The following is a 25,326-nucleotide window of genomic DNA, read 5'->3' as shown; positions in this document are numbered from 1 at the left end:
TAAAGAATTATCTTGTACTGTGTTATGTAGGTACTTCGTATATCATGTAACCCCACCGAAGTCAATGTGATTTTGTAGCTGTAAAGCTTTTAGCTAGAAACACACTTAAATTAAAATGAGCTAACCAAGTTAAGATTGGAAAGTCAATCTTAAATTAGGAAAGTTGGGACTATTTAAAGACAAACCACTCTGTCTGCAGGATTTCTGCCTTTTTCAGCAGCAATGCCTTAAGACCTCAAATATAGACCACTGCCTCACATTATTATGGATCCTACAAACAGTAGGGAATTCTTATCTAACTATATCTGGATTTCTATATATAAGAAGTTTATTATGTAGTAGTTATGGAAATCAAACAACTGCTTTGCACTCCTAATTGCTTATTATTTGTGTATTTGTAGAAGTCCATCACGGCACGAGTAATTTTTTCTGTGACATAATTACTTGCCCAGTCTTGTATCTTGAAATAGCTTGAAAATATCCTAATTAAAAATCCATTAAAAGTGTTAATACCTAGGTGAAAAAATAAACTCTATTTCTTCTTTCTTTCTTTTAATAAAGATTTAAGGTTTTTCTTTAGATCTTATCCTCCCTATCTGATGCATTATCTATCAAGATACATACATACACACCCAAGATTTTAACGATATGCAACATATATTTACCCACTTTGTTGGCAATAAAGTGTTCAGAGGGTTTTTTGAAAACCTTTAAAAATTAACAACTAATTTTTTAAACCAGTATCTGAAATAACTAAGCTGACCACAGACATTGTTGTCATAGTTCTGAAAACATCTGAACTGGGATCCATCCCTCTGGAACAGAAGTCAGCTATAGCACTGATGCACTATTCTCCCTCTGTGGGAGAAGAGGCAGCTCTCTGCCATGATTTGCCCACTTTGGGCCTACTCTGGTGTAGTTAACACAGAGGCCTGTGCTATCCTTATATTAGAAGTCTATTCTTCATTATATATATTTGAAATTATTTTGTCTTGAATCTAAATACATGCATACCAAAATAGTGTAATCAACAACAGTATGTAAGCACCTTGTAACACCATTATGGCACATCCCTAAGTTTCATTTGCAACTCTTCTAACATACAACAAATATAATACCTAGTTATATTACATACGCACAGCATATACTGTTTGAAGTGTAGCTTAACTATGCCTGATACAGGACATAATGCCTTAGTTTTTAAAACAAATTTTAATGCAGAACCCAAATGGTAGCATTCTGGGTCACTCTGGCAGAAAAATGGCTATTAAAGATCACAAAGAGACAAATTTAATAATATTACTGTTACAACAAAATGTATTCACAATTTTAATGAAAAAAATCTTCTTTGTAGAAGCTGTTCATAATGACAATAATTTTTATATCAGTGGGTTTTCCTGCAGCTGTCAACTCTCCAACTGATCATTAACTGCTAGTACAGATTTATTTCCTTATGATTTTTCCTAGTTAATAAGATAGATGAAATGGGCCTAATTGCAAAAATGACACATTACTTCATGCTTCTCTTTTCTCCTTCCCATTTAGAAAATGTGGCCCAGCAACTGCTGGCACCACAGACAATATCTGTGCAGACAACTTTAATGCAAGTCAGCGTTACCAGTCAATTTGATTCTATATGCCTGTGGACCTCAACTACTCTGCTAGGGATACCAAGAACTGATGTCAATGGCTGATCTCTTATCTTCAAGTAAATATTTAAAGTGCAATGAGTATCCACAAATTCTTCATAAGAAATTCATAGCAAGACTTTTTTTGGAATAGAGCTGTATGACGCTTGATAAAAAGCTACAGGCTAGAGTTTGATCATACCTTGCTTGTCTTCCTCTGCCCTACAGGCCATTAGGAAACAGTGACAGTTGGCTGAGTAAGCTCAGCTGTCCCTTTAAAAGACTGAAGCCATCAAATTCAAACCAAGAGCTGCAAGTCAACTGCCTTACAGAAAAGCAAGGGGAGATCTGTCCTCATCTCTCTTTTAGGCATTCTGGTTTTAAGCCTTGCCTCTAGACTCTCCAAAGGCTGGTAGGGAGCACCCATTCTGTTAAAGATTCCTTAGGCATCACATCTTTTGACATTTGAGCCTAGAACTCAGAACTGAATTAGATAATTAAATCAAAATGAGTGTAGTTCGAATTCCCCACTTCACTTCTATAGGGCACTGCACCATGGTTGAGTTCTGTGTAATTTTTGTGTCAGCCCAAGAAAGCATAGCACCATGACAGCTAAAATTAATTAATGAAGCAGTAGATCTCCATAGCTAGGATGTTATTTGGAAGGAATACAGATGGGTAAAATGCATTTGTTGCCTCTATACTAGCTTAGGAAAATGTTTAAGAGCAAGCATCCCAAGCAGTGCCACAGTGATAAAATTGTGATGGTAATGAGCAAAATATCCTGCAATATCTTTGAAAAGAATAATCATCCTCTCATCTAACCTTAAAGCCATGAATTTTTCATATTAGTAAGGTACTTTGATGGCAGATTTTCAAGATTTTGAAAGGACTATTTCCTTGATGCATTGTGTTTAATCCTGTAGCATCTCAGAGTGCCTCCCATTGATTGTACCCAGAAGCACAGCATTCAGTTCAGACTCCTCTAATTGAAAAAGACAGATGAGGCAGAGCTCACTGTGTCTTGCTGAAGTATGATGGGGAATCATTTAAGAGTGGGCACTTTGGGGTTTGGTTTGTTTTGTTTTCTTGATAGTTTCTCCATTAAAATTATTAGTATAAAATCATTTCAGTTAAAACCACAGATGGCCCTGCTAAAATTAGCACTGGCCATATAAATGTCAGCCCAGTATAATCAGGTCTTATTTTATTGCTATCCTCAGAATCTGGAAAGGGCAAGCTCCAAAACATTCAAAGACAGCAGCTGCTGCTGGGGAAGGATTACTAATTCTTTCTCAAGGAACTCATCCAGAAAAGGACAACTTATATCAGACAGTAAAGAGTGAGATATTTCCAGCACTCCAGTAAGTATCTGAAATACATAACAAAAGCCAGGTCTAGGTATTCTTCATTTATTTTCAACTGCTAGAAGAGATAAAAGCCTGGTTTGCATATGAAGACTAAGATATTTTTTTTTATGGCAGCTCTTCCAAAAGTGGTTCGGTGCTAAATTCCCAGAGTTTAATAAAGAACAGACAGCATTTCTGCTTCAACTCTTATTTAGGATGGGTTAATTTCTGTTACATCTTTTAATTTTTTTAGTGCTTCCAATGGGGCTGCTTGAATTTTTTATTCCCTTTCAGTAAAACAATATCACAATCCCTTGTTATGGTTCCAATTAACAAACTGTGATATTGTAGCAGCCTGTGTTGGTTTTCCATCAATAACATAATTAGTCAGTCTCAAGGAGTATACATGAATAACATTTTCTGAATTGATAGCCACCACACAACAGCCTCCATCTGTGGAGATATTGAAAACTTGACTGTATGTGGTCCTGGACAACATGCTTTAGAGAACCCTGCTTGAGCAAGGAAGGGTTTGGCTAGACAAGATAATCTCAAGAGGTTCCATAGCACCTAAAGAGTTCTGTGATTCTGCAATTCAGTATTCCAAGATGACCAACTTATATCTCCGAGGAAGATATGAAAGAAACTTTACCATCTCAAGATGAATGTTTGAAGGACACATGTATTACCAAAATATCAGTTACTCATGTGTCTTGAACCATATATCAGTGAAGTTCTGAACACGTTATTCTATATCTGAAATTAACCAGGAAGCTAATTGGTTGCTCAGTCTTTCATGTTCTCTCAGACATGAAGAGCAATATCAAAAAATGAAATATAAGATATAAGTTATGGATATATAAAAATATGTTATGCTGAATCTCCTATTTGCATCTTCTCTGAGATGAAAAAAACTGAATGTAATGCACTTCAAGTTAAATCAACTTAAATACAATAAATTCAGTGAAAGGGCTAATACAATAAGGATGCAGAATGTTAAAGGTTACATTAATCTCATCCCACTTTTTAACGTTTACATCACCGTCTACCTTCCTTTGGTACAATTTATTTAGGTAGGTGGAATACAAGGGAGATTCACAAATAGTCCACAATGACTGCACTTCTGGGAGGACTCTCTGCTTCCTGAATTATGGGTTCTTCCACCAAAAGTGCCTCTGAAAGCTTCACAAAATCACAGAATGGTTGAATTTGGAAGGGATCTCTGGCAGACGTGGTCCAACACCCCTGCTCTAGTAGGGTCATCTAGACTTTATTGCCTAGGACTGTGTCCAAGAAGGCTTCTGAATATCTCCAGGGATGGAAACTTCACAGCTTCTCTGGGCAACCTGTTCCAGCACTCAGTTACCCTTACAGTAAAGCGTTCCCTTGTGCTCAGATGGAAGTTCCCATGTCTCCTGTCACTGGGCACCACTGAAAAGAGCCTGGCTCGGTCCTTTTTATACCCTCCCTTCAGGTATTTGTATGCATTAATAAGATCTTCCCTCTGAGTTGCTGAGTTCCTTAGTTGAAAAAGTTAAGAAGTCATGAATATGCAGCTCAGATGATAATAAACAATTTCACAAATGACTAATTAAAACTTGAGAAGCTGCTTTAAGAAATAAATGGCACAAATAAAGCAATGGATTTGAGTCTTTAACTGAAAGGCTTCACATCATCAATATCATAAGTACAAAATAAAACGTATTAGATACAGTATGTTTATAAGATTTGTTTGCCATTTTATGAATCTTGTGTTAATACAATTTTGTATACTCTTGGCAGAGTCTTTCTGACTTACTTAATTTAAAATAATTTCTTTCTGGTACAAAATAATGGATACAAGTTAAACATTTGCTATTTAGATTAAAATAAATGGATTGGGAACAGGGCTCTGTAATTAAATATGTTGTTTCATCTAATGCAATTTATTTTGTTTTTAAACAGTGCATGTCTAAAAGGCCAAGCATAAAGTTTCCTTTTCATTTATAACATTATCCTTCTCTCACTAATAAACTATAGTGCAGTTGCAACCAAAATTAAAACTATTATCTTAAGAGAAATAACTATTACATTTATTTATCATTGAAGTACAGTAAAAACTAAGCTTAAAAGAGTCAAGCACACTGAGGGAAGAAAATGTTTCTGAGTACAGTAATTCACTTCTTTGGTGATAACTAAAACAAGAAAAATTACACTTGAGATTGTTAACACTGTGAAAGCTTTAAAAAATGCATGTAATTGAGATAATGAAGATCACACTTTCTTATTAAGGATAAATAAACAATATTTTTTTTTAACTCCCAGTACAAGCTAATCACTTAATATAATTCAGAACAAAGTCTCTATCATGTATGTGTTTGTCAAATTTGATGTAAGAGTGTTCTGCAGTAATACAGAAATTATGCAACCTCCTAAACTGGTTTATCACAGAACATCCCTCTTATATCTCTGAAACTCCTGCACTTGTAACTTTGGCTTTGGGTAGATGTTACATTTTAAAAAAAAAAAAAAAGCCTCACATTCATATACATGCCACATTCAATTATATTTTTCATCTCTGCTGTTATCTTCTGCATTTTCTTCTGTATTTGTCTTGACAGCATGGGATATCTCTGCAATTTCCTTTCAGAGGTGCTGTGATGATGGACTTCGGGTTCACTTTACAGAAATCCAGTCAAACAGCACAATAGGAAAGACACATCTGAGTGGTATGAGATGAGAAGAGGAATAGAGTAAGTAGGAACAGTAGTGCAGACCTACACATACGACATGCATCAGAGAAGGAAAATTATTGTAAAGATAGGGAATAGTGAGCAATAGGCCTGGAAAAACAAACAAACAAAACACCTGAAGGTCAAGGAAAATACTAACAGGCACAGAAAGTAACTTGCAAAATGATGCTATAGCAGAGAGTAGACTGAGTGGAGGAGGCCAGACTTTATTATATGAATGTCATGTGGCAAAGGGGAAGCCAAAGAGATATGAGTAAGGAGTGAAGAATAATAATCAGGAATGAGAGTAGTAAAAGATTTCTGATTATTCTATGGTTCAACACTTTTTCTAAAACTTTTTGGTGGACTGGCAAATCCTCTTGATTTTCCTTCCAAATATATTTTTTACTCCAATATTCTGATAGATGGTAGATCTATTTCATCTTCCATTGACCATTTTATACATTTGAAAATTGTTCATCATGCTTATTTCCCTGATGACAACTTTATGTTGATAAAATTTTGTGAGGTCATTCAGGCATACAAACTATAAAGGTCTGTAGCACATAATGTCCTAGATTCAAAGTCACAGAAAGCAGAAGGCATATTGCAAAGTTAAAGGAAAACAAAAGTGCAAAATCTCTTTTACATTAGCACTGTCAAGGATGTTTCAATACACCTTTTCTCTGAATGATACTATTTGTGACACATTAAAAAATAGAGAAGTAGAAACTCAGGTACATTGGGTCACTTGGTCCTTCCTTAACTAAATCTTCATTTTATTTCTGCACACACTTAAATATAATTCTGATATTCTCAAAAGAGATTCATTGATAAATAATGAAAAAGAAGAAAGACAAAACCACAGTGTGGGTGGAGAAAGATTGGTGAGGTGAGTGGAGGGATAGATAGTCATATTGTTTAGAAATGGGATCTTACATGTTTGGCCTCACTGCCTACTCATCCTCTCTGCCCCTCTACTACATTGAATTAACTGTGTTCTGTATATAACAAAACAGTCTACCAGCACTTAATAGCCTGCCTCAAACATTAACAAAAACCAGAAAACAATTACATAAATATTTTGAAAATGTAAGAGCCACAGAAGAAATGTCATATGCTTTGTAAACAAGTGTGATTTTCTTTTTAGTGCCCAGCCACAAAAAAAAACCCCATACCAGACTTCATCCTTTCTCCCTGAAAGTTTATGTTATCCTGAGATAAAGTACTAGCAAATAAGACTATGACAGCTTCCCCTTCTCTTAATCTTTTTCTAGACCCAAACACACACAAAAAATTGCTTGAGTCCGTGGTTGAAAGGAACCAGTAATTGCTTCAGTTCAGACATAATTGAATTTTTGACATATGTCAAAATCTGATTATTTTTGACAGATATATTTTTACTTTCATTTTAAACTTTTCCTAGATACACGTATCTCTTAGTCCAATCTCTGCAAGCACAGTCAAGTTCTAAAGCTATGGCAGATTTAATCAAAATCTGCAAAGTATTGTGAAATCAATGATGAGACTGGTGTATCCTTCTACTTTTTATATACAACCAAAAATTAAACTGCTTCTTACAAGTTTCCAGGAGACATATCACACTTCATACAGTAGACAGCAACTGGAAACATACGTATGCATGTCTCCAACTGACTTTTCTAAGTAAATGGGATAGAATGATTATTCAGCACTTCGGCCTTTTTCAAAGTTGTATCCTTGCCATAAGTTTATAAACATTTGAAACAGCCAGTTTAGCTAGTATTGTCTGCTGTGAATCACCTAAATATATATTTCCTGAGGTATGCATTTACATAGTCTCTTATTTATACTCTTTATCATTCAAGTTATACAGGTTTCTGTAGTAAGGTAGAATTGACCTCCACCCTGGTTTTTTTGTGTCTTAGTACTCAAGAAGATAGATAAAGTTGGTAAGAAGAATCCCTCTTGAAAACTAAATTTTTCCCATTGATTTGGCTTGTGCCATAAATCAGTAGTTCTATGAATGACAGAACCAACAACATGCTACATTTATTTCATGTATTTCATAGCTAAACACTTCCCTTAGTAGTGTTACGATTGCTACTGGAGGGAACACTTCTTTAATCCAGTAAAGATGGTTTATTTACATTACTATTAAAAAGCTATTTAGTGGCCTTGCAAGGCAGGGTCTAAGGACATTTGTCTTGGCATAAGTTGATTTTAGTTTCTTTTATTTATGATAGCAATTGTTTAGCCATCAGGTTTGAATCAGGATATTTTGAGTTTATAGAGATATTAGTAAACATATGTGGAGACTGAATTGTCTGACACTAGAACAAAAAAAATTGTTTGTAAGAGTGTAAACACAGGATGGTACTTGATATACAATCTTGTTAAAACAGTTTAGATAAAGCAGAGAATAGACAACTGAAAAACAGAGAACCAATAAAGAGAAAATTCACTTAGACTGTGTTAAGATAATGCATAAAAATAAATCCAAACAGATCCCAAAACTGCTGAGGAATGAGCACTTTACCAGCAAGCAAGCAAAGAAGCTTAAGACCCAGAGGACACCAGAAAGATCAGGATTACATAAAAAAAAAAAAAAAAAAAAAAAAGCACCACCACCAACAAAAAAAACAGTAAATAATAGGAAAGTTTTTTTTATTTAATGATTTCAACTACGTTAACAGAGGCTTTTCTGTATTATTGTTGGTTATGAATGGTAGTAGTATTGGAACTGTATCAACAACACCTTTCATTAGCCTTTCAAACTAGATAAACAAAAAAAATTTTCTCCACTTATGTCCATTTTGGCTACTGTGTTTTGTATCTACTGTCCTAACACCCAACATGTGGAAATGTCTATTCTAAAAATTGTCCCCTTAACCAAAACTTTTCTCCTACTCATAGCTTTGCATATCAACTTTCTTTGTCTTTGTTCTTATAGATAAAATATTCAAAGGCTAGCCAAAATACTGCTACAATGTAACTGAAGCATTTGGGTTTTAGCCAGGAGCCGGTATCTTCAGATAACATCCTCAAGGCTTGAGACATCTATCACCCTCAAGTTCTCCCTATAGAACTTTTGTTTCAGAGTTTTGAGTACTTTCTTCCTCTCAGACAGCAAAATAAACATTTCAAAACCCTGTTTCTACTGTGTTTTATATGCTACACATATAAAGTAATACCAGCTGCAAAACAGTTCTGTTTGTTTATTTGGTTTTAGATGTAATGTGGACTTTCCACAGAAATAGAATATGACACATTATCAACTACAGCAATCGATAACTTGGTACTTAAACCAAGCAGCCTTCTCTTCCTAATGCTATTTATGACTCAAGATGTTTCTTGTGGCATTATGCAAGTGAAAAGGAAAAAAAAATAAAAATCATGCACTCTGAAAATAAGGTGTCAGGACTCAATTTATAAAACTTTATCTAAGAAAAGAAAATCCCTCAGAGAAGACAAAGAAACTTTATTTCTTTTACATTTATTAGCAAGCCATTCGGATTACTTCTTTGGTGCAGGAGAAAATGAAGTCAAATAATGGCCAGGATGTCATTGCTGTTGGATTTTATTATAGTTCTAGGAGCGAGCACTGATTTAACTGCAGCAGCCTCATACAGAGGCCACTAATCATATGTTCAGGACAACAATTTAAAGAATACTGACTGTTGCCATTGTCATACAAAACCTGCTCCAGAATTTATCAAGACTAGCACAGAATAATAATTTGTTCCTAGAGGAAGTAAAGAAAAAAAAACACCAGCAATATCCTCTAGCAAGAAACTATGTTTAGCTGTCAAGTGCCTTTCTACTTCAGAGACATTTTGGATTTTTACGGCCAAACTGGTAATTCACACCCACATGTTCTTTTTTTAACAAGTAATGTTTTCTGACAGAACCCATGAATACCATGCTTGACTTAGGTCCATAGGTCTTAAACTACAAAATAATTTATTTTTCAAACTCTGAAAATTCTCATGTCTACACAAAATCATCTTTTATTGTCAGTGTGGTCTCACACGTTATTTATGCACACCTCTGCTACTCAGTCATACTACATAAGGACACATCAGTTTAGATATATGTTTAGAAATATTTTAGCCCTATTGCAAAGGTCTGGGACATGTTGGCACATAGCTACTCACCTGTCAGACTCAGGTATAGATACACATATTATTTAAATGTTATTAAGGCTTAATAAAGTCTCATAATCCTTTATCCCCTGAATTCCTCTTGTTACTATGACATTTATTAAAATGTTCTTGGTTTTCTGAGTGGTAGTTGAAATGTGCCATGACTTTCCAGCCATAAGGACAATTAGTAGCTCTTGGTTGTGGCTTGTGCATTGCTTCAGATTGTGTGAACAAGGTTAAAGAATCAATCAAGCAAACAAACAAACAAAAAAAAAAAAAAAACAGATATGTGGCAAATCAAATGGACTGGAAATATTTGCTATGACAGAAGATTAAAAAAATTGAGAGAAAGAAGATGCCACTGAAAGTGGGAATTCCTGTTAAAATAGTCTGGAAAGGACCAAAGACCCAAATTACTTGGCAGTGTCAGGGTGATTCTGAATTGTACTGGCACAGAAGACTGGCTTTGGATGACTCAATGGTAAATGGGAGCTGCACTGTTTCTGAACAGAGGTGGCTGCTGCAGATCCTGCACATCTGTGTGAATCCAGAAATGGAAATCATATGTAATCCACAACTCAGGAGGCAAGATGACTACCAACATCAACATTTTCATAGGAAATACAAAACAAATGTCTACAACTTATCTTTTACTCATTTTTGCATAAACTGCTCATTTTCAGTTTGTCCTGGATTTGTTAAAAAAAAGTTTCTCTTTTAGTGAATTTCCTTGTCAGTTAGAGTCTTCTTACTAACTGCTTTCCTGAAAGCTACATACATGTTTTGGTAGACATAGCAATGGTATGCAAGGTCACTGGACTGATAAGGATGGATGTACATCCCATGAGAGGGTCAACAAGAAGTAGTGAACTGAAACTGACCAACTAAGTATTCCATCCCATTCACGTGATATTTCATATAAAAGAGGGAGATCACGAGGATCTCGTCCCTTATGGCCAACATTAGGAGACCTGTCCCTGCGAACTGAGGCCTAGTGACAGACTGAATCCAGTTCCGGTTGGCTGCAGAGTCCAATCCAGGACTTCGGGTGCTGGCCCTACATCTGCTGGAGCAGTTGCAGGGACTTTCAAGATTGGTTTTGTATATTTTGTATTATTTTCTCTATTTTTATTAGTAGCATTAGTAAAGCATTTTTAATTTTTCCAACTCTCTTCTCTCTGTCCTTCTTTCCCTCCTGATCGCTTGTCCTTTGTGGGAAGGGAGAAGAGGGAGGGGCTAAAGGGGAAGGGGGGCGGGGAGAGGGGGTAACAATACATCTGCCACAGTTTTATTCTCACCCCTCAATCAAACCTTGACACAGTTCTTAGTAAGAGACAAGTCCTTTTTCTTTTGATTCAGGAAGGAAGAAAAAGCGACATCATTGCTTATTCTTTTTTTTTTTTTTAATTTAGCTAAATTCCTGACAGAGTGAACACTCTTCATTACCAGCATCCTGGGTTTTACTGAGGAGAACAAATGGCTTGCCACCAAAATTCTTTTTGATGAACTAAATAATTTGGGATCACTGAATCTCTCATTCTCATCTTGAATATTTTAAAATTGCTTGTGTTGCAAAGATTAACAACACCTGTATAAGGTAACACAGGCTAACTAACAATGTATGCCACATCGAGGGACTCTATAAATAAATAGGTTTCGAGAAGTCAGGAAAAAAAACCTGTGTATTTCTAATCAATACAAGGCAGAGGTACCAAAAAGTAGGGGAAAAAAAGCATTTCCACTTAATTCAGGGTTGGGATAATTAGGTAAGTCTGTGGATCCAAGGAACAAAAATAAAATAAAAAGTCACTCTTAATTTGGAAAAGGAACAAATCAATAAGAAGACTAATGGGATACAGTTGGTGATTTTACACTTGAAGAGCTGTAAAGGATGCTGGAGAGATAAGTATCATCCAAAATTTTCTCAACTGCTACTGACATGGTATTATATAGACTATTGCTGTCTTGTGCTACTGTGTGTGATAAAACTGAATTGCTTGTTTGCACATGTAGAAAACATAAAGTGTGATTCATACAGGTCTGAATAACAGTTCTTTACAACAATCAACTTCTTATTTTCCCATTTAATAGAAAAAAACGTATACAATGGCTGGAAAAAATGAACTGTAACAGCCTTTAGTTGGACTGCATGCTATTCAGCTTGTGCTTTCTGCTGGTTGTAGGTAGTAGAGGTAATAAAAATGTCAGCACACCTCGGGGATTATCTGACATTATTGGTATTTGTTGTGAAAAAGGCAGTGTTACCTGTAATTAATAGATATAAATTTTAATAGGCTATTAACCTTTGTTTTATCTCAATATCTGTATGAAGGAGAAAATGATTCAGTTTATAGGGGATTTAAGTGCTTGTGAAGCAATCAGATAAAAGACAATTCAATATCAAAGGCTGTTGCAATACCATAGTTTTCAAGTCAATGTACAAACTATATTGCGTGTTAGCATTTTTATGACACAAGCAGGTAAACAAGGCAATCAGAAAACAGGATTTGCATTTAATAAGTTAATCTATTACAAAAAAATTCTCATGTGTTAATTAGACTGAATTTCAAAACCTAAGGAGGAAGTTAATAGTTCAAATTTACAGATAAAAAGAAACTGATTCACATCAGGGAGCTTCAGGAACTTCTTGACAGTTGCGTAGAATAGCATGCTTTTTAAGTCTTCTTTTAGACTTTGTATGAAAACTGTTTTCCAAGTGCTTCACCAAACAACTATGAGAACAGTGGATTTGCTTACCTTTCAAACCTCTAAGTTTTATTTTGAAACAGTCACAGCTTTAGTATGGCCAAGTTTTAGTACACCTATACCTCTGTTCCTCTGCACTAAAATGAATACAGTGTTAAATACCTACCCTCAAGTAAGTGGAGACTGGTGAAAATAAAATTATAAAGTACCTTAACAACATGCAATATGGGAAGTACTTAAGTACTTAAGTATCAGTGCACTTTCATCACCTACTTAAATTTTAAAGGTTATAACTATTTTTGCAAATACAGGTTTTACCTAAAATAGCATATTAACAGTAATATAACATATCCATGGGCATAAATTAATGCGTGGTAAAATTAATGTCCTAGCAAGAAGAGTCCCATAAAGTCAAACACTCTTCTAACTTTGCTCTCATAAGCCTTTAAATGTTGTGTCACCCTGGAAGATATCATTACCATGAAAAGAAATAGGTTAAATATCCCTGCACTCAGTAGAAGATGATACTAGACCAAATAACTATGAATGTAATAAAGCATCTTAGGTATGTTGTTAACATAAACCCTGATTTTCAATGAAGAATTTTGTGTTGCATACTTCAGTGGTGATACTGGAGATATTACTCCTTGTAATAATAAAGGTCATGATTCAAACACTCTTAATCTATTTGTAAAATAAATCTTTTTTCTACATTTCCCTAAGAATACCAAAATTATGTCCTATACTTAATATTAAAATTCCCTCTATTGGTTTATATACTCTGATTTATGAGCAGGATCAGGATCACATTAAAACAGAGGCAAGGACTGAGTTGCAGTTCAAGGATGTCCTCCTCTTTCAGACATGGCAAACATAGCAGCAGTGCCCACATTCTTTTCTTCCCGGGTTGACCAGGGTTTGGGTGAGTTTTTAGCTTGGTATCAGTGAAGCATTTGAAGAAATAAGTATTGCTTAAACCTAAATATTATTGCAAGCTGCAAAATCATTACTGATGTTGATGATTGAAGGTATCAACATGATCTTCATGCAAACAGGAAGCGTTTCAGCATAAATATTGTGAAAGCTGAAAATAAGGTCCTGTATGCATCATGAAAGGCAGAAGAGAAAATTAAATCAATTTTTGCTGACGTTTATTTAAAGAGGAAAGAGGTACTAGCAATATGCATTCTTTTTGCAAACACACTCAGGCAGGTAAGATCCCAGTGGCTTTATCAAACCAAAATAGGCCCTGCCTAGTAATACAGCCTTTGTGACAGAAAAGTAACTCAGGGAATCCAATTCCCCCAGTAACTGAAAGATATCAATATTTAATGAGAATGTGAATAATTTATTATCTCCCCTATAAAAAAATATTTTTCATAACTTGTAATAGTATGACAAAATATCTAGGGAAGAGAATTAAAGAGGCAGAGTACTAAGCAGACTATGTTCATTTTGATTAAATTATTCCTCCTATACATAGAACAGTTTTAAAGAACCAGAGCTACAGTATTATTGATCCAGGTTATATCTTCTAAGCAAAGAGAAATACATAATTTTGAGGTGAACATATAGATATCGGCATACTAAAATATTTATCAAAATAATTAAACACAGAAATAATCCCACCTCACTTCATACCACAGCAATCAGAATACATGCCGAACATAAACATTTACATTTCCTGTCATTTCAGTGCAACTGAAGCAGATGTTTAAATTTAAATTCTTTGCTATTTAGGGATTGGCTTACACATCTGAAAACACATATCCTCAAATATCAAGAGACTCATCCATTAGTCAGAACTGAAAAAATCAAATGCATCTTTCCATACCAGGAATAATTTTTCTAACTTTTGAATGCAATTGTTAGCAGCTATTATTTCAACTAATCACAAACCGTAGCATAGAACTAAACATATTACTTAAGTGTGCACAAAACTTATTATAGTATGTTTAGGGGAGAGAACATATAAGGGAAAAGAGAAAGACTGAAGTGGATGAGGGAGGAACAAGCATGGGAGAATAAAGGCAAAAGAGGATATAATATGCCAATCATGTAAGCAGGTGCTGGCCAATACATTGTCTGACAACAACTCAAGCTTGATCTCTATCCTATACTCTTATTAAATCCTATGTCTATCTTCTGTGTAAGCACCCTCCGTATCCTGAGTCTCTCTGTGAGCTGGACACTAGCAAAGTTCAAACTGGCCTGAGTGCCAGCTACTGGATGGAGTAAATCTAAGACAAGTCATAGGAGAGAACAGACTTTTGTGTGGGTGGCTGGGTGTCAGGTGCTGTCTAATATCAAGTCAGACCAGCCAGCAAGTAGCAGGAGTGATCAGGTAAAGGGCAGACACACTAAGCACACATACAAGACAGACTTAAATCTGTAATCAATAGACCAGCAGGCATGCAAGTCTTTGTGAGCTGAGTCACTGAACATATGTTTATGTTCTGCTAGTGAATTTTGAGCTGGATAAGCCAGCAGGTAGGAAAAGACCCAAGGTCTGAGCCACTGACCAGACAAGGAGCCCGGGAGCCAGACACGATTATTGGAGAAACTTGAAAGTCTATGTTAACATTTAAAAGACTATGTAAGTACATCAACAGATTGAAGCAGTGTGCATGTACCTCCAGCACAGTACAATCTTAATCAGCCAGACACCAGCAACTGCACCAGCCTGTCCATACTGTTCATATTTGTGTGAGTGATTATGATTTTTATGGGTGTACTAGTGAAGGCACTGCTCACTGTGTCAATGTGTGTGGTTTGATGAGAGTACCCTGTATGTGTGTGAGTGTGCGCACACAGCTCTGCTGGTCCGTCTGCAGAAACAGCTGCTCAGCCTGGCTGCTGGGTGGGCAGGAGAAGTCCCTGGCTCAAATATGGCTCCCACAGAAGGGGAAAGAGAACGCTTTGTGGTCCCAAAGTCCACTGGATTCTTACCTCTCACAGTCTGAGGTTCACATTGGTTTCAAGCATGTTAAGCCTTTCACTACATCATAGACCCTCTTAAATGCTAAACCTCCCCATTCAGCAAGACTTCTGCTGCTAACAAGTTTTGTATCTAGCCATCATGTATACTTCTAAACTAACAGCCAACACTGTCTCCACCAAGAAACAAAAAATACATATTTGCATGCCCAGAACCCTCTCGCAGCTTTCCTAACCAATTCAAACAACTAGTACTGAGGACTTTGAGACTAAACTAAAAAAAAAAAAAAGGAAAAAACTACCTTTCCATTCCTTTCTGACTGCAATTCAGATTGAGATTTCATGTAATTCCAGCTAAGAACATTTTCAGAAAGCAATAGAAATATATATCTATCCAAGGGTTGTAGAACTATGAGTAGAGAAGGTAGACAACAGCATTCATAGAGGTCTGAAAAATGTGTAGAAGCAAGGCCACTTTTTTGGCAGTTATGGGATGATTTGATTGTCTAAGGTTGATTTGTGTGATGGGGTTTTACACAAACACAAGATAAAAAAGAGACACTCCTGTGTAACATACCAGAGGCTGTGCTACATTATACTGAAACCCAAAAGAGTATCCAGCCACATTCCTGCTGTTCACAGTTCCTCAAGACAGCAGTTATACAAAGTACCAAGGGTTTGCAAAAAAAAGTCCCATAGTTATCTTCTAAATATCTGTGCCCAATGACTCCTCACACTGGCACTGAAACCTGGACTTCCAAGATGATGCTTCAGATGAGAAAGAAAGGGTCAGAGCAGGGATCATCATACTGAAATGGATATATAAAAAGCTTAACACTTGGGAAATAAAATTTTAAAAGTGAAGCTGGAGTACACAATGCTCCTGCAGGCCAGTTAAATCAAATTCTGATTAGGAAAAGTCTTAAGAGTTCGCTGACTCTACAGCATGAGCAACTATCTTGAGAAGAATTCTGTTAGCACTGTGGGTAAAAATTGTTGTTTAGCTACTGAATGCATGCTATTTATAGAATCTGACTTTCTCTTAGGTTTTCTCCTGTATTTGAGACCTATTCTTCACTGACCAAAAGGAAAAAAAAAAAAATCAATGAAAAGGTTTTACAAAAAAGTTCTACTCAGTGTAGGAAAAAAAAAAAAAATAATTCAACAGTGTAATTATCAAGCACTATTAAGGCATAAAACTTCAAAGTTGAAAGCTCAGTTTCAATGCCACCTTCTAGTATTTATGTTTTAAAATAAAATCTGTGCCCCAGACAGTTAATTACAGATCAGTTTAAATTGTCTTTTCTGGACGAAATAGAGTGATTAAAACAAATGAAACCAAAAAAAGAAATTAAAGTTCAAACCAAGAAACTCTTCTTCCCCTTGATCTCTCAGATCACCTTGTAAGAACCACCAAATTTTATAATGATCTTCCATGTCTAAAAGTTCTTACACAAGAGGTTCAATTTCTTTCCTGCATATACCTCCTCATTTAAAAATACAGTATATAAAGGTAATGTTTTCAAGAACTCTGTAAGTATTTTTAGTCTTTTGTTTTGGAAAAAAAAAATGTAATTGTTTTTTCATACATTTTTGCTATTAATATCAATAACATTTGGTGGGGTGGGAGGGGTGGCGGGGCCCATGCATTTGTTTCTTTTTTTAGTCTTCTGTCCACTTTCAGCAAAGTTAGATATAGATCTCCAACACTCCTTCAATGTTTTCTGGAACAAAGCAGCTGCATAGATAAGGAATGTCAACTTAGAAACACAGATGAAGAAAAGCTACAGCAGACTGAACACTTAAAGTTCTCAGGTGGGAAATTCCTAGCCAGTTTAGGGAAGGGAGAAACTTAGTCCTTAGTGTGTATTTAGGATGGAGCATGGACATGGAAGGGTCTTGCACAGATGAATTAATGGGAGGCAGAGACATGCTGTGATTATTCCAAGAGGAGAAGAGGACAGGAAAAATGGATATAAGATAGAAGTCTAGAAGATCGAGCTGCTTTAGCTCTGCTGCTCAAGAAACAACTGATGGATGCTGCTGGTAATTTCCCCACTGTGCTGGTGTGGCTGGAAACAAAAGATTACTGCAGATAATTTTTTATAGCCAATTTAGAACTTGACATAGACTTCCCAGTTAATTTATAGGATGAAACAAATCTGTGTCTCTGGAGTCTTCACTGGGTTAATTACCAAAAGAGGTGAAGACTAGAAGCAAGAGCTAGAAAAAGGAGAGTGGAGCAAGTAAGTAGTTCTGTCTTATTCAAGGACACATTCTGGCTCCATCTTGTCCATCCACAGCTGTTATCAAATAGATTAGGAGCAATATGCTATTCTAAGTCACAATTAATCATCTTTTCATTTTCTAGTTTCATTGAAATTGAGGGAGATAATTTCTTATCAAGTTCTAAAACACAGCAGACATTTTTAAATAGGCAAATAGGGTAAGATAATGTGAAATAACAACCTCCCTGAGGCCAATTTGCATAGTTTAAGTCCTCTGAAGTGCTATACTCTTGGATGCTCAGTAACAAATCATGAGATTCTGATGAAACCTACTGCATGGCCTAGCTTACATTTGTGAGGCAATTGTAGCTAGAAAATCTGTTTTCCATGATAAATCCACATGGGAAGTCTTACGCGGATTTGCATGAGACTATGCAAAAGATGGGTTTCTGATGTTCTTTTACTTGCGTCCTGAATTTCTTTGTTCCTCTCTGTCTTTTTGCAACATCAAGAGAACATGCTGAAATCATTTCCTTATATAGTCAAGGGAATGTACTGTTCTACTTCTTTACTTCAAGTGATTGTTCTTAAAAGAACAGTAATGAGGACTTTCTGCTTAGTCTTACAGTGCTGCCTTTCACTTCATTGACTTTAAGTTATTATACTAAAACAGTTGCCTGTGTTTGCAAAAACATATATTTATATGTTCACATCATATAATTTGTAAACAAAGTAAAACTCAAATGTAAAAAGAGTGCATATAGAAGAGCCTATAAATATATATAAAATGTGGCTTGACAACATTTCAGAAAAGTACCAAGAAAAATCTTCACGTTATATTGATCATTGTATTTGAATATTTCATGTTTTGATGTACCAACACATCAAGCACACTTGTTTCAGTGCTGAAAAGCATATAACTAACTCCCCAACACTATAATTCCCGCTGCCTGTAACTAGGCTTTCCTGCAAGGATATTTTTGAGCACAGATTTCTCAGCTATTTGTTTACATGGTCAGTTTGCAGAAGTGCCTTAAAATGGAACACAAAAAGGTCCCTGTTGATTACTGATTTTCTCCTCATGAGGAAGGTCTTGAATGTGTTGTGACTTTAGAGAGCTCTCCAAGGCTTCCCATGCTGATAGTAGAGACAACCTGCACACAAGAATGCCACCAGCTGGAATGCACTGACTTTGCCAGCCTACCGCTCTGAAGATAAATATGGCTTAGGCTCCATCACTTGTTGTGTTGCCATGTCATATCCTAGTACTGACACCACTTTAAAGAGAGCATTCTTCTCTGGCAGCTATAACATGAGAACACTACTCTTTTATAATCATAGAATACCAGATCAGAAGGGACCACAAGGATCATCTGACCCAACCTTTCTTGGCAAAAGTACACTCTAGACAAGAAGGCCCAGCACCATGTCCAGCTGAAATAATGGTTTCACCTGGTTTCACCTGATAGAGAGAGGTATACCAGGATGATTCAGCAGTCAGGAAATTGCCATGTACATGGAATAGGAAGGAGTCTTGTGCCTTTGCTTCTGATGAAAGTTTCACAAAGAAAATCTGCATTTGTACAAGCTTCTGAGTTCCATAATGACACTTCAGAGAAAGGAAAAACACCAGCTGAAGGTTTAGAAAAGGTAACAGTCTCAAATTTAGTATCAGGTGCTCAAATAGAGTATTATTTATTGTGGCCACTACACAATAAAAAAGCCGTCTCTCTACATTCAAGTTAAAAATCTTCCTTGCAATTAAATCTGGACTAGAAGTTATTTACACTATCTTGAAGATGTTTAAGAAAATCTAAATCAAGAATCATGAACTTTGTTTTTCCATATGTTAGCATCTGCACCACGGGTATTAGAGGCTGCTCTCACTGATGAGCAGCTTTTGACTTATAGTAGGCTGTACAATACGTGAATGAATCGTCTGTGGCACAAGTAATTAAAGTACCACAGCTTAAGAACTACTGATGAATAGTACACCCGTTGAACAGTTTTACTCAGAAAAGTGAAACTTGATAGTTTCAAAAGGTAAAAATTCACTGAAGGCAATAACATTAATGAAAGAAAATCAAAACTATAGTAACAAAAGTTCATCATAAAGAAGGAGGACTTGAATATATAAAACAGAAAATACTTTTAGACTAAGGAAGTTCAAAGAAAATCTGGCACCTGAATCCCCTAGCATTTCAATGGAACTCAGATTCCTTGAGTTTCTCTGTGAAATTTTGTGTCAAAAAAAAAGGAAATCTTGAACATGAAATCATTAAAAAAAAAAAAAAAACAACTTTTTTTTAAGTTAATTTCCTAATTATCATAACTTCATTTTAGTTTTGTGGTGAGGCCTCAGTGTGTGTGTCCTTCTAAGGCAGTTAATGTCATTATTAATAACTGTTTATTATAGGATAGTATCAGATAAGACATGTACCGGGTTGTTCAGTCTTTTTATCACTTCAGTGCTCCTTTCCTGTGGAATCCATTACATAAATATTGACTACTTCTTCACACAATCTTTGATGTAAGTTATAAATTGTAAAATTATTTCTGCTGTTATAAGCGAGCAAACTATGGTCACAGAACGCGGTTAAAACATGGAAGAGAAAAGAGAGCTCAACATTTTCCAACATAACTTCAAAATAGTCTGCTACAATGGAGAACTATTTTTCACATCTTTCTTTTTCTATCTCTTCAAGTCATTTTGTGATAATAAAAGCATTAGAAAAGAGGCAGAGACAGAGCCTTCTTAGGAGCTAAGAAAACCAGGAAAATCGGTACATTAGTTTAATTGTATTTCCATCTTTGAAAGCAATCACAAGAAAAAACAAATTGTGCATTCAGAATTACTGAAAAAAAAAAAAAAAAAAAAAAACAGATGCAAATAAGTACATAACCAAAGAGTGAAGTCTTGAGATCTAGTATTTCAGGAAAATAGCCTGAAGACCTGAATAAAATTTATGCTATTTCTTAGGTAAATTAGTTTAAAAAACAAATTATCCATAATCATAGTTGACTGTACATCACATTAAAAGTACACTAAAATGTTTTCTCAAATATTGTTGAATAAAAATATGAAGCTATAGCAGTTATATGCTTCCAAACTGTGAACACAGACTTTTAATATCTCAAATTTGATTGCCATCAAAGTGATTCAAAACTGCAGGCAGCTTTTGGAAAATATCTCCATAACAGTGTATGTATTTATCAAATAGATTTTATCTTTCTTTCCTAAGTGCTTGGGAGAGTTAATAAATACATCTATTCTACACTAAGGCAAAGTTAGAAGGCAAAATGAAATAGCTAATCATAGAGATCTCAATAAAACAGGGGAAAAGAGAGGAACAGAGAACAGGTAACATAACAGCTTTAAAAGGCTGATGTTTCTAAATATAATACTCATGACCAAATGTGGAGATATCTAAAAAACTCCGTTTAGCTAACTGCCCCGTTTACGGTTCCTGTTTGATGCTACACCAAGTTGTTCACGACAGACAGGTTTATTGACCACCTGGAACATCAACTAAGCCATAACCTGCAATGACTGGCATCACAGCCTCCATGTTAGGACCAGGTGATGTAATACAGTCTGTATTAGCAGGAAACAGTACCAAGGATTCTAGAAGACTTACGTTGCTACTGTGAAGCCAAGGCAGGAAAAAAGGACAGTCTACCATGAGAAACAATTTCACAGCATGGCTAGTGTTTTGGGGTTTTTTTTGTAAAAATATGACGAAAAAAATGTTTCCAAGATTCTCAGCCTATCTCACTATTTTGGAATTTCTCCCTTCAGATTTTAGAGTCAATGATGAAAAACAAGTAATTAATTAGCAAAAATTTTTACACAAGCATAAATGTTGCTCTAAATGGTCTAGCAAACATTCCAGCAAGTGGACTAGGAAGAATATTTGGTTCCAACACATTTTCAAGGCATTCTTTCTTCATTATAGGGAACAGTGGTAAAGCAATAACACCTGCATCTAATCCACATTGTTAAGTGTAGAGAAAAAAGAGGCACAAAGTTTTTCCATAAAAAATTATTCTCAACATGATTCTGCTGTCCCTGACTTGTGAGATTGTCTTGCTGCTCTAATATTTTTGTCAAGTGATCTCTGAGTTTTACTCTCTGAGTTTTACTATGTACATGAATCAGATTGTTTTGGAGAGTTCCTCACTGCTTCTGTGAAAAAAAATAAATACAATATAATGACAACAGTTACAACTTAGACATATGCATGTGTAAAATGTACGTATAGAAAATGTTATGATCTCCAGATCAACACTTACATCTCCTTTTTATTCTAAATCCTTCCTTCTATATCACCCAGAAATATTGTTGAGGCAAAGCAAGCTTGAAGTAGAGAAAGCAAAAATGGTTCCTTGCTGAGAACAGCAAGGTCTGCAACATCTTTTACAAAGCAAAAATGTGGCAAGTACATCTTCAGGAAAACCACAGCATATGGGAAATTTATTGAAGACATTGGAAACAATTCACCCTTATTTCATTTTCCTAAGTCAGGTCTTGAGATAGATACCATTTCTTCAAGGTAAATGGTATGGCTTATGCTGATAGCTATGTTAACATGAAATGCACGCTCACACATACATTTGTGTACGATACTGGCAAGGAAAATAATTTTATTTGGCAAATAATTTAAGATACGAATAATTTACCTGTTTTGAAATTAGAAAGCTTATCTGAGAAGTAATCTATCAAAATAATTATTGGGAAAAATATTTAAATAACCTGTGTAAATATTGAAATCTACCTACCTCCTATACTTCATAAATGAATAACTTGTAATGATTAAAACATACTAATTCTGTGGTCATCCAAGCTTTCCCACAACACTGGATAAATCGAATAAATCAATTGCTATCATATACAAGACATAAATAAATTTTGATATAATTACAACCCTAAAGGCAACTCACTCCTTTTGTGTCCTTAGATCAGACATGACTAGCGATATCATCTAAAATTTAATTCAAAAAATAAAATCAAATAGTTTAATTCTTTCCAGATAATTTAGGTTTATGGTTTCTAGATTTTATTGCCACCTTTGAAATTACCAGGAACAACACAGGAAAATACAGAAAACAGTAATTTGAAAGAGAAAAGTTACCTTAGGAAAAAAAAGCCAAAAACAAACAAAATCCCACAACAGTTGAAAGGACAGGCAAGTCTAAAGAGAAAGATAAGCAGATCTAGAACCAAATAACTGTGAAGTCTGTGTCCCATTTTGTTTTCTGTTTATTCAGTGAAAAGTAAAAGCAATTACAAATGCTTAATTGATTTCCTTTTGGAATTTCTTACCTCTTCGTTTTCTCCTTCGAACTAGTAATATTTTGTTTTAAAAAGAAATTTCTTAGCAATTACAGGTTTTTCCTTTCTGGTACTTCAGGTTTTAGGAAACTGTGAGTTGTTGCAGGATAAATTGATAAAATACATGTTGATAATAATTTAAATATATTTAAAATATTACTTTTCAAGTGTATGCATTTGCACTTATTACAAAAACATACAAGTTCTCATTAAAATAGCTTTCAAGAAGCCTTTCAATTTAAATTTAATTACAAGTTTTAATAAATGATGCTTTTCTACCTAGTATTTAGTAAATATTTCTATGTTTTTTTATTTATTTGGATTTACTCTCTTTGTTCAAAGCCTTTCCTAGTAATATATCAAAACTGCATTACTATATGGGCTCATTCACCCTGTTTATGTCATACTCATAACACCTATTATGAGGTCAGGTTGCAGCCCTTTTGTTTCTTTTACACATAAGCATCACTTTGACTTCACACATGACATTTGTGCTTTGATGGGAAGATGTGGTTTATAAAAGAAATCATATTTCAGAAGTCCAAGAAAATAATTTCAGGTGTGAGGAAAAAAAAAAAGTAAAAAAATTAACAACACACACTGCAGAGGAACTTTACTGGATATGTCTCTGGTTGTTACTTTTTAATTTTAAGTAAAACAAATTTCATTGACATGTGGCTAATACCTGTTTCCACAAGAAATCACATTCAACACATCAGCTGATGAGCTGCACTCATCAAAACATGAATTTTATGCACACTTTAGATTTCAGGGACCATAAAAGATCACACCTTTTAAAAAAATTCAAAGCAGAACTCAAGAAGTTACATACCTCGTGGTTGTTCAAGCCGAAGACGGAAAACAGATTCCTTATTGGTGGACTGGGATAGGAGAGATGCACTGAGATGACAACTGGACTGCTCCTGATCTATAAATAATTTAAAAAATAATAATTCAGGGAAATCCATTTACAAGTCAAAATTAATTTAATAATTTATCTAATAAAAGAGCTTTACAGAGAGAGGCTTTAAAAAAATACATTCCCAAATGGGAGTGCATGGGCTTTTTTTTTCTCGCTTTGCTTACAAGTTCTCTCAGTATTTTCCTCATTGTAAATTAAGACACGTACAGATATAATATGGAGATGTTCTTAAATAGAATTAAAATAAAATAGCACACCATCAGGAAAACCCAAAGTTTAAAATGTTTTCAGTAAATAGCATCTAACGCCTAAAAAAGAGACTGTTTTCTAGATTAAAAAAAAAAAAAAAAAAAAAGGTCAAGAAAGCCCATGGTGATACAAAACTTGTAAAAGACAGCTTGAGAGAAACAAGTGTAGCACCAGCAGTACTACAACAGTAGCAAACAAGAATTGCTCTCTTGATGACAAGTTCCTGGATCAACTAACAGATTACTTCATAGAGATAGAGGATTTGGACATTATTTTGATTGTTTTCACTGATTACTGTCAATGTTGTGGATAAATGAAAAATGAGATAGGAAAAGCTGGTTTGAAGTCCAATTTTATAAAAGGATTTTGGAGCTGTTCACACAGTCAAAGATGTCTTGCTAAACAAAGCTGCAGGTTTTGGAGACCAACTTACAGCCTTAAAATAAGATTTACCATCTGCAGGGAAATACTTTAAGAACTGAAGAGCCCTTTTCAAATATTAAAAGATGAGTGCATAAGAAAAGCATATACAACCATTTTAATATATCAAAAAAGCAACTACATTGCCATCTTTCTTGACCTGAGATACTGCAGTGGCAGAAATGAGGCTGTTTTGAAAGCTTTCCCTATAATGCTAGTTATTCTGAAGGAATTCTATTTTTTTCTCTGTGATGCAAACAAGATGAGTACTGTAAATTTCTCCTACTAGAACATTTTCCCAAAGTTTGAAATATGTGTTATTTATTTTTTCTTTATATCCATCTAAATATTCAGCTAAAAATAATTTTCACAGAACTAGCTGACTAATCTCTGGAAAACTTTCTTTTTTTTCCCCTGAAAAAAATTAATATGACTGTGCACACACTCCTATCAAAAGCAACCTAATGCTTTGGGACAGATATTAGTTTAGATACTGCAGATAACACTGGATTCCAGAGAGGAACCAATTTACCTCCCTTATCCAATTCTTAATTACCACTGCAGCCTTAATCTTTTATTTGACCACATCCCTTCAAACTTCAAAGTCAATATCCTCTAAAAAACAGTTGCACATTTTCCCTGAAACTTCAAAATACATTTGGCCCATTACAGACATGAAATTACATTATGTCAACCAAAAGAAAGCATTATAGGTATTAA

The 25,326-nt window shown here is 35.0% G+C and overlaps 1 protein-coding gene across 2 annotated transcripts in view; it reads right to left on the bottom strand.

Moving 5' to 3' along the window:
* CFAP47 (cilia and flagella associated protein 47) overlaps positions 1–25,326 on the bottom strand; it is a 298,916-nt gene that overhangs the window by 41,246 nt on the left and 232,344 nt on the right. For both annotated transcript variants that reach the window (XM_065848704.2, XM_071812057.1), the window contains exon 57: positions 23,848–23,943. In XM_065848704.2, the coding sequence (XP_065704776.1) occupies positions 23,848–23,943 (96 nt within the window). The remainder of the gene's footprint in view (positions 1–23,847; positions 23,944–25,326) is intronic.

Source organism: Patagioenas fasciata, chromosome 1, assembly GCF_037038585.1.
Source record: "Patagioenas fasciata isolate bPatFas1 chromosome 1, bPatFas1.hap1, whole genome shotgun sequence".
NCBI lineage: Eukaryota > Metazoa > Chordata > Aves > Columbiformes > Columbidae > Patagioenas > Patagioenas fasciata.
Note: the sequence above shows the minus strand (reverse complement) of the source record. Positions and strands in the feature narration are given on the sequence as shown.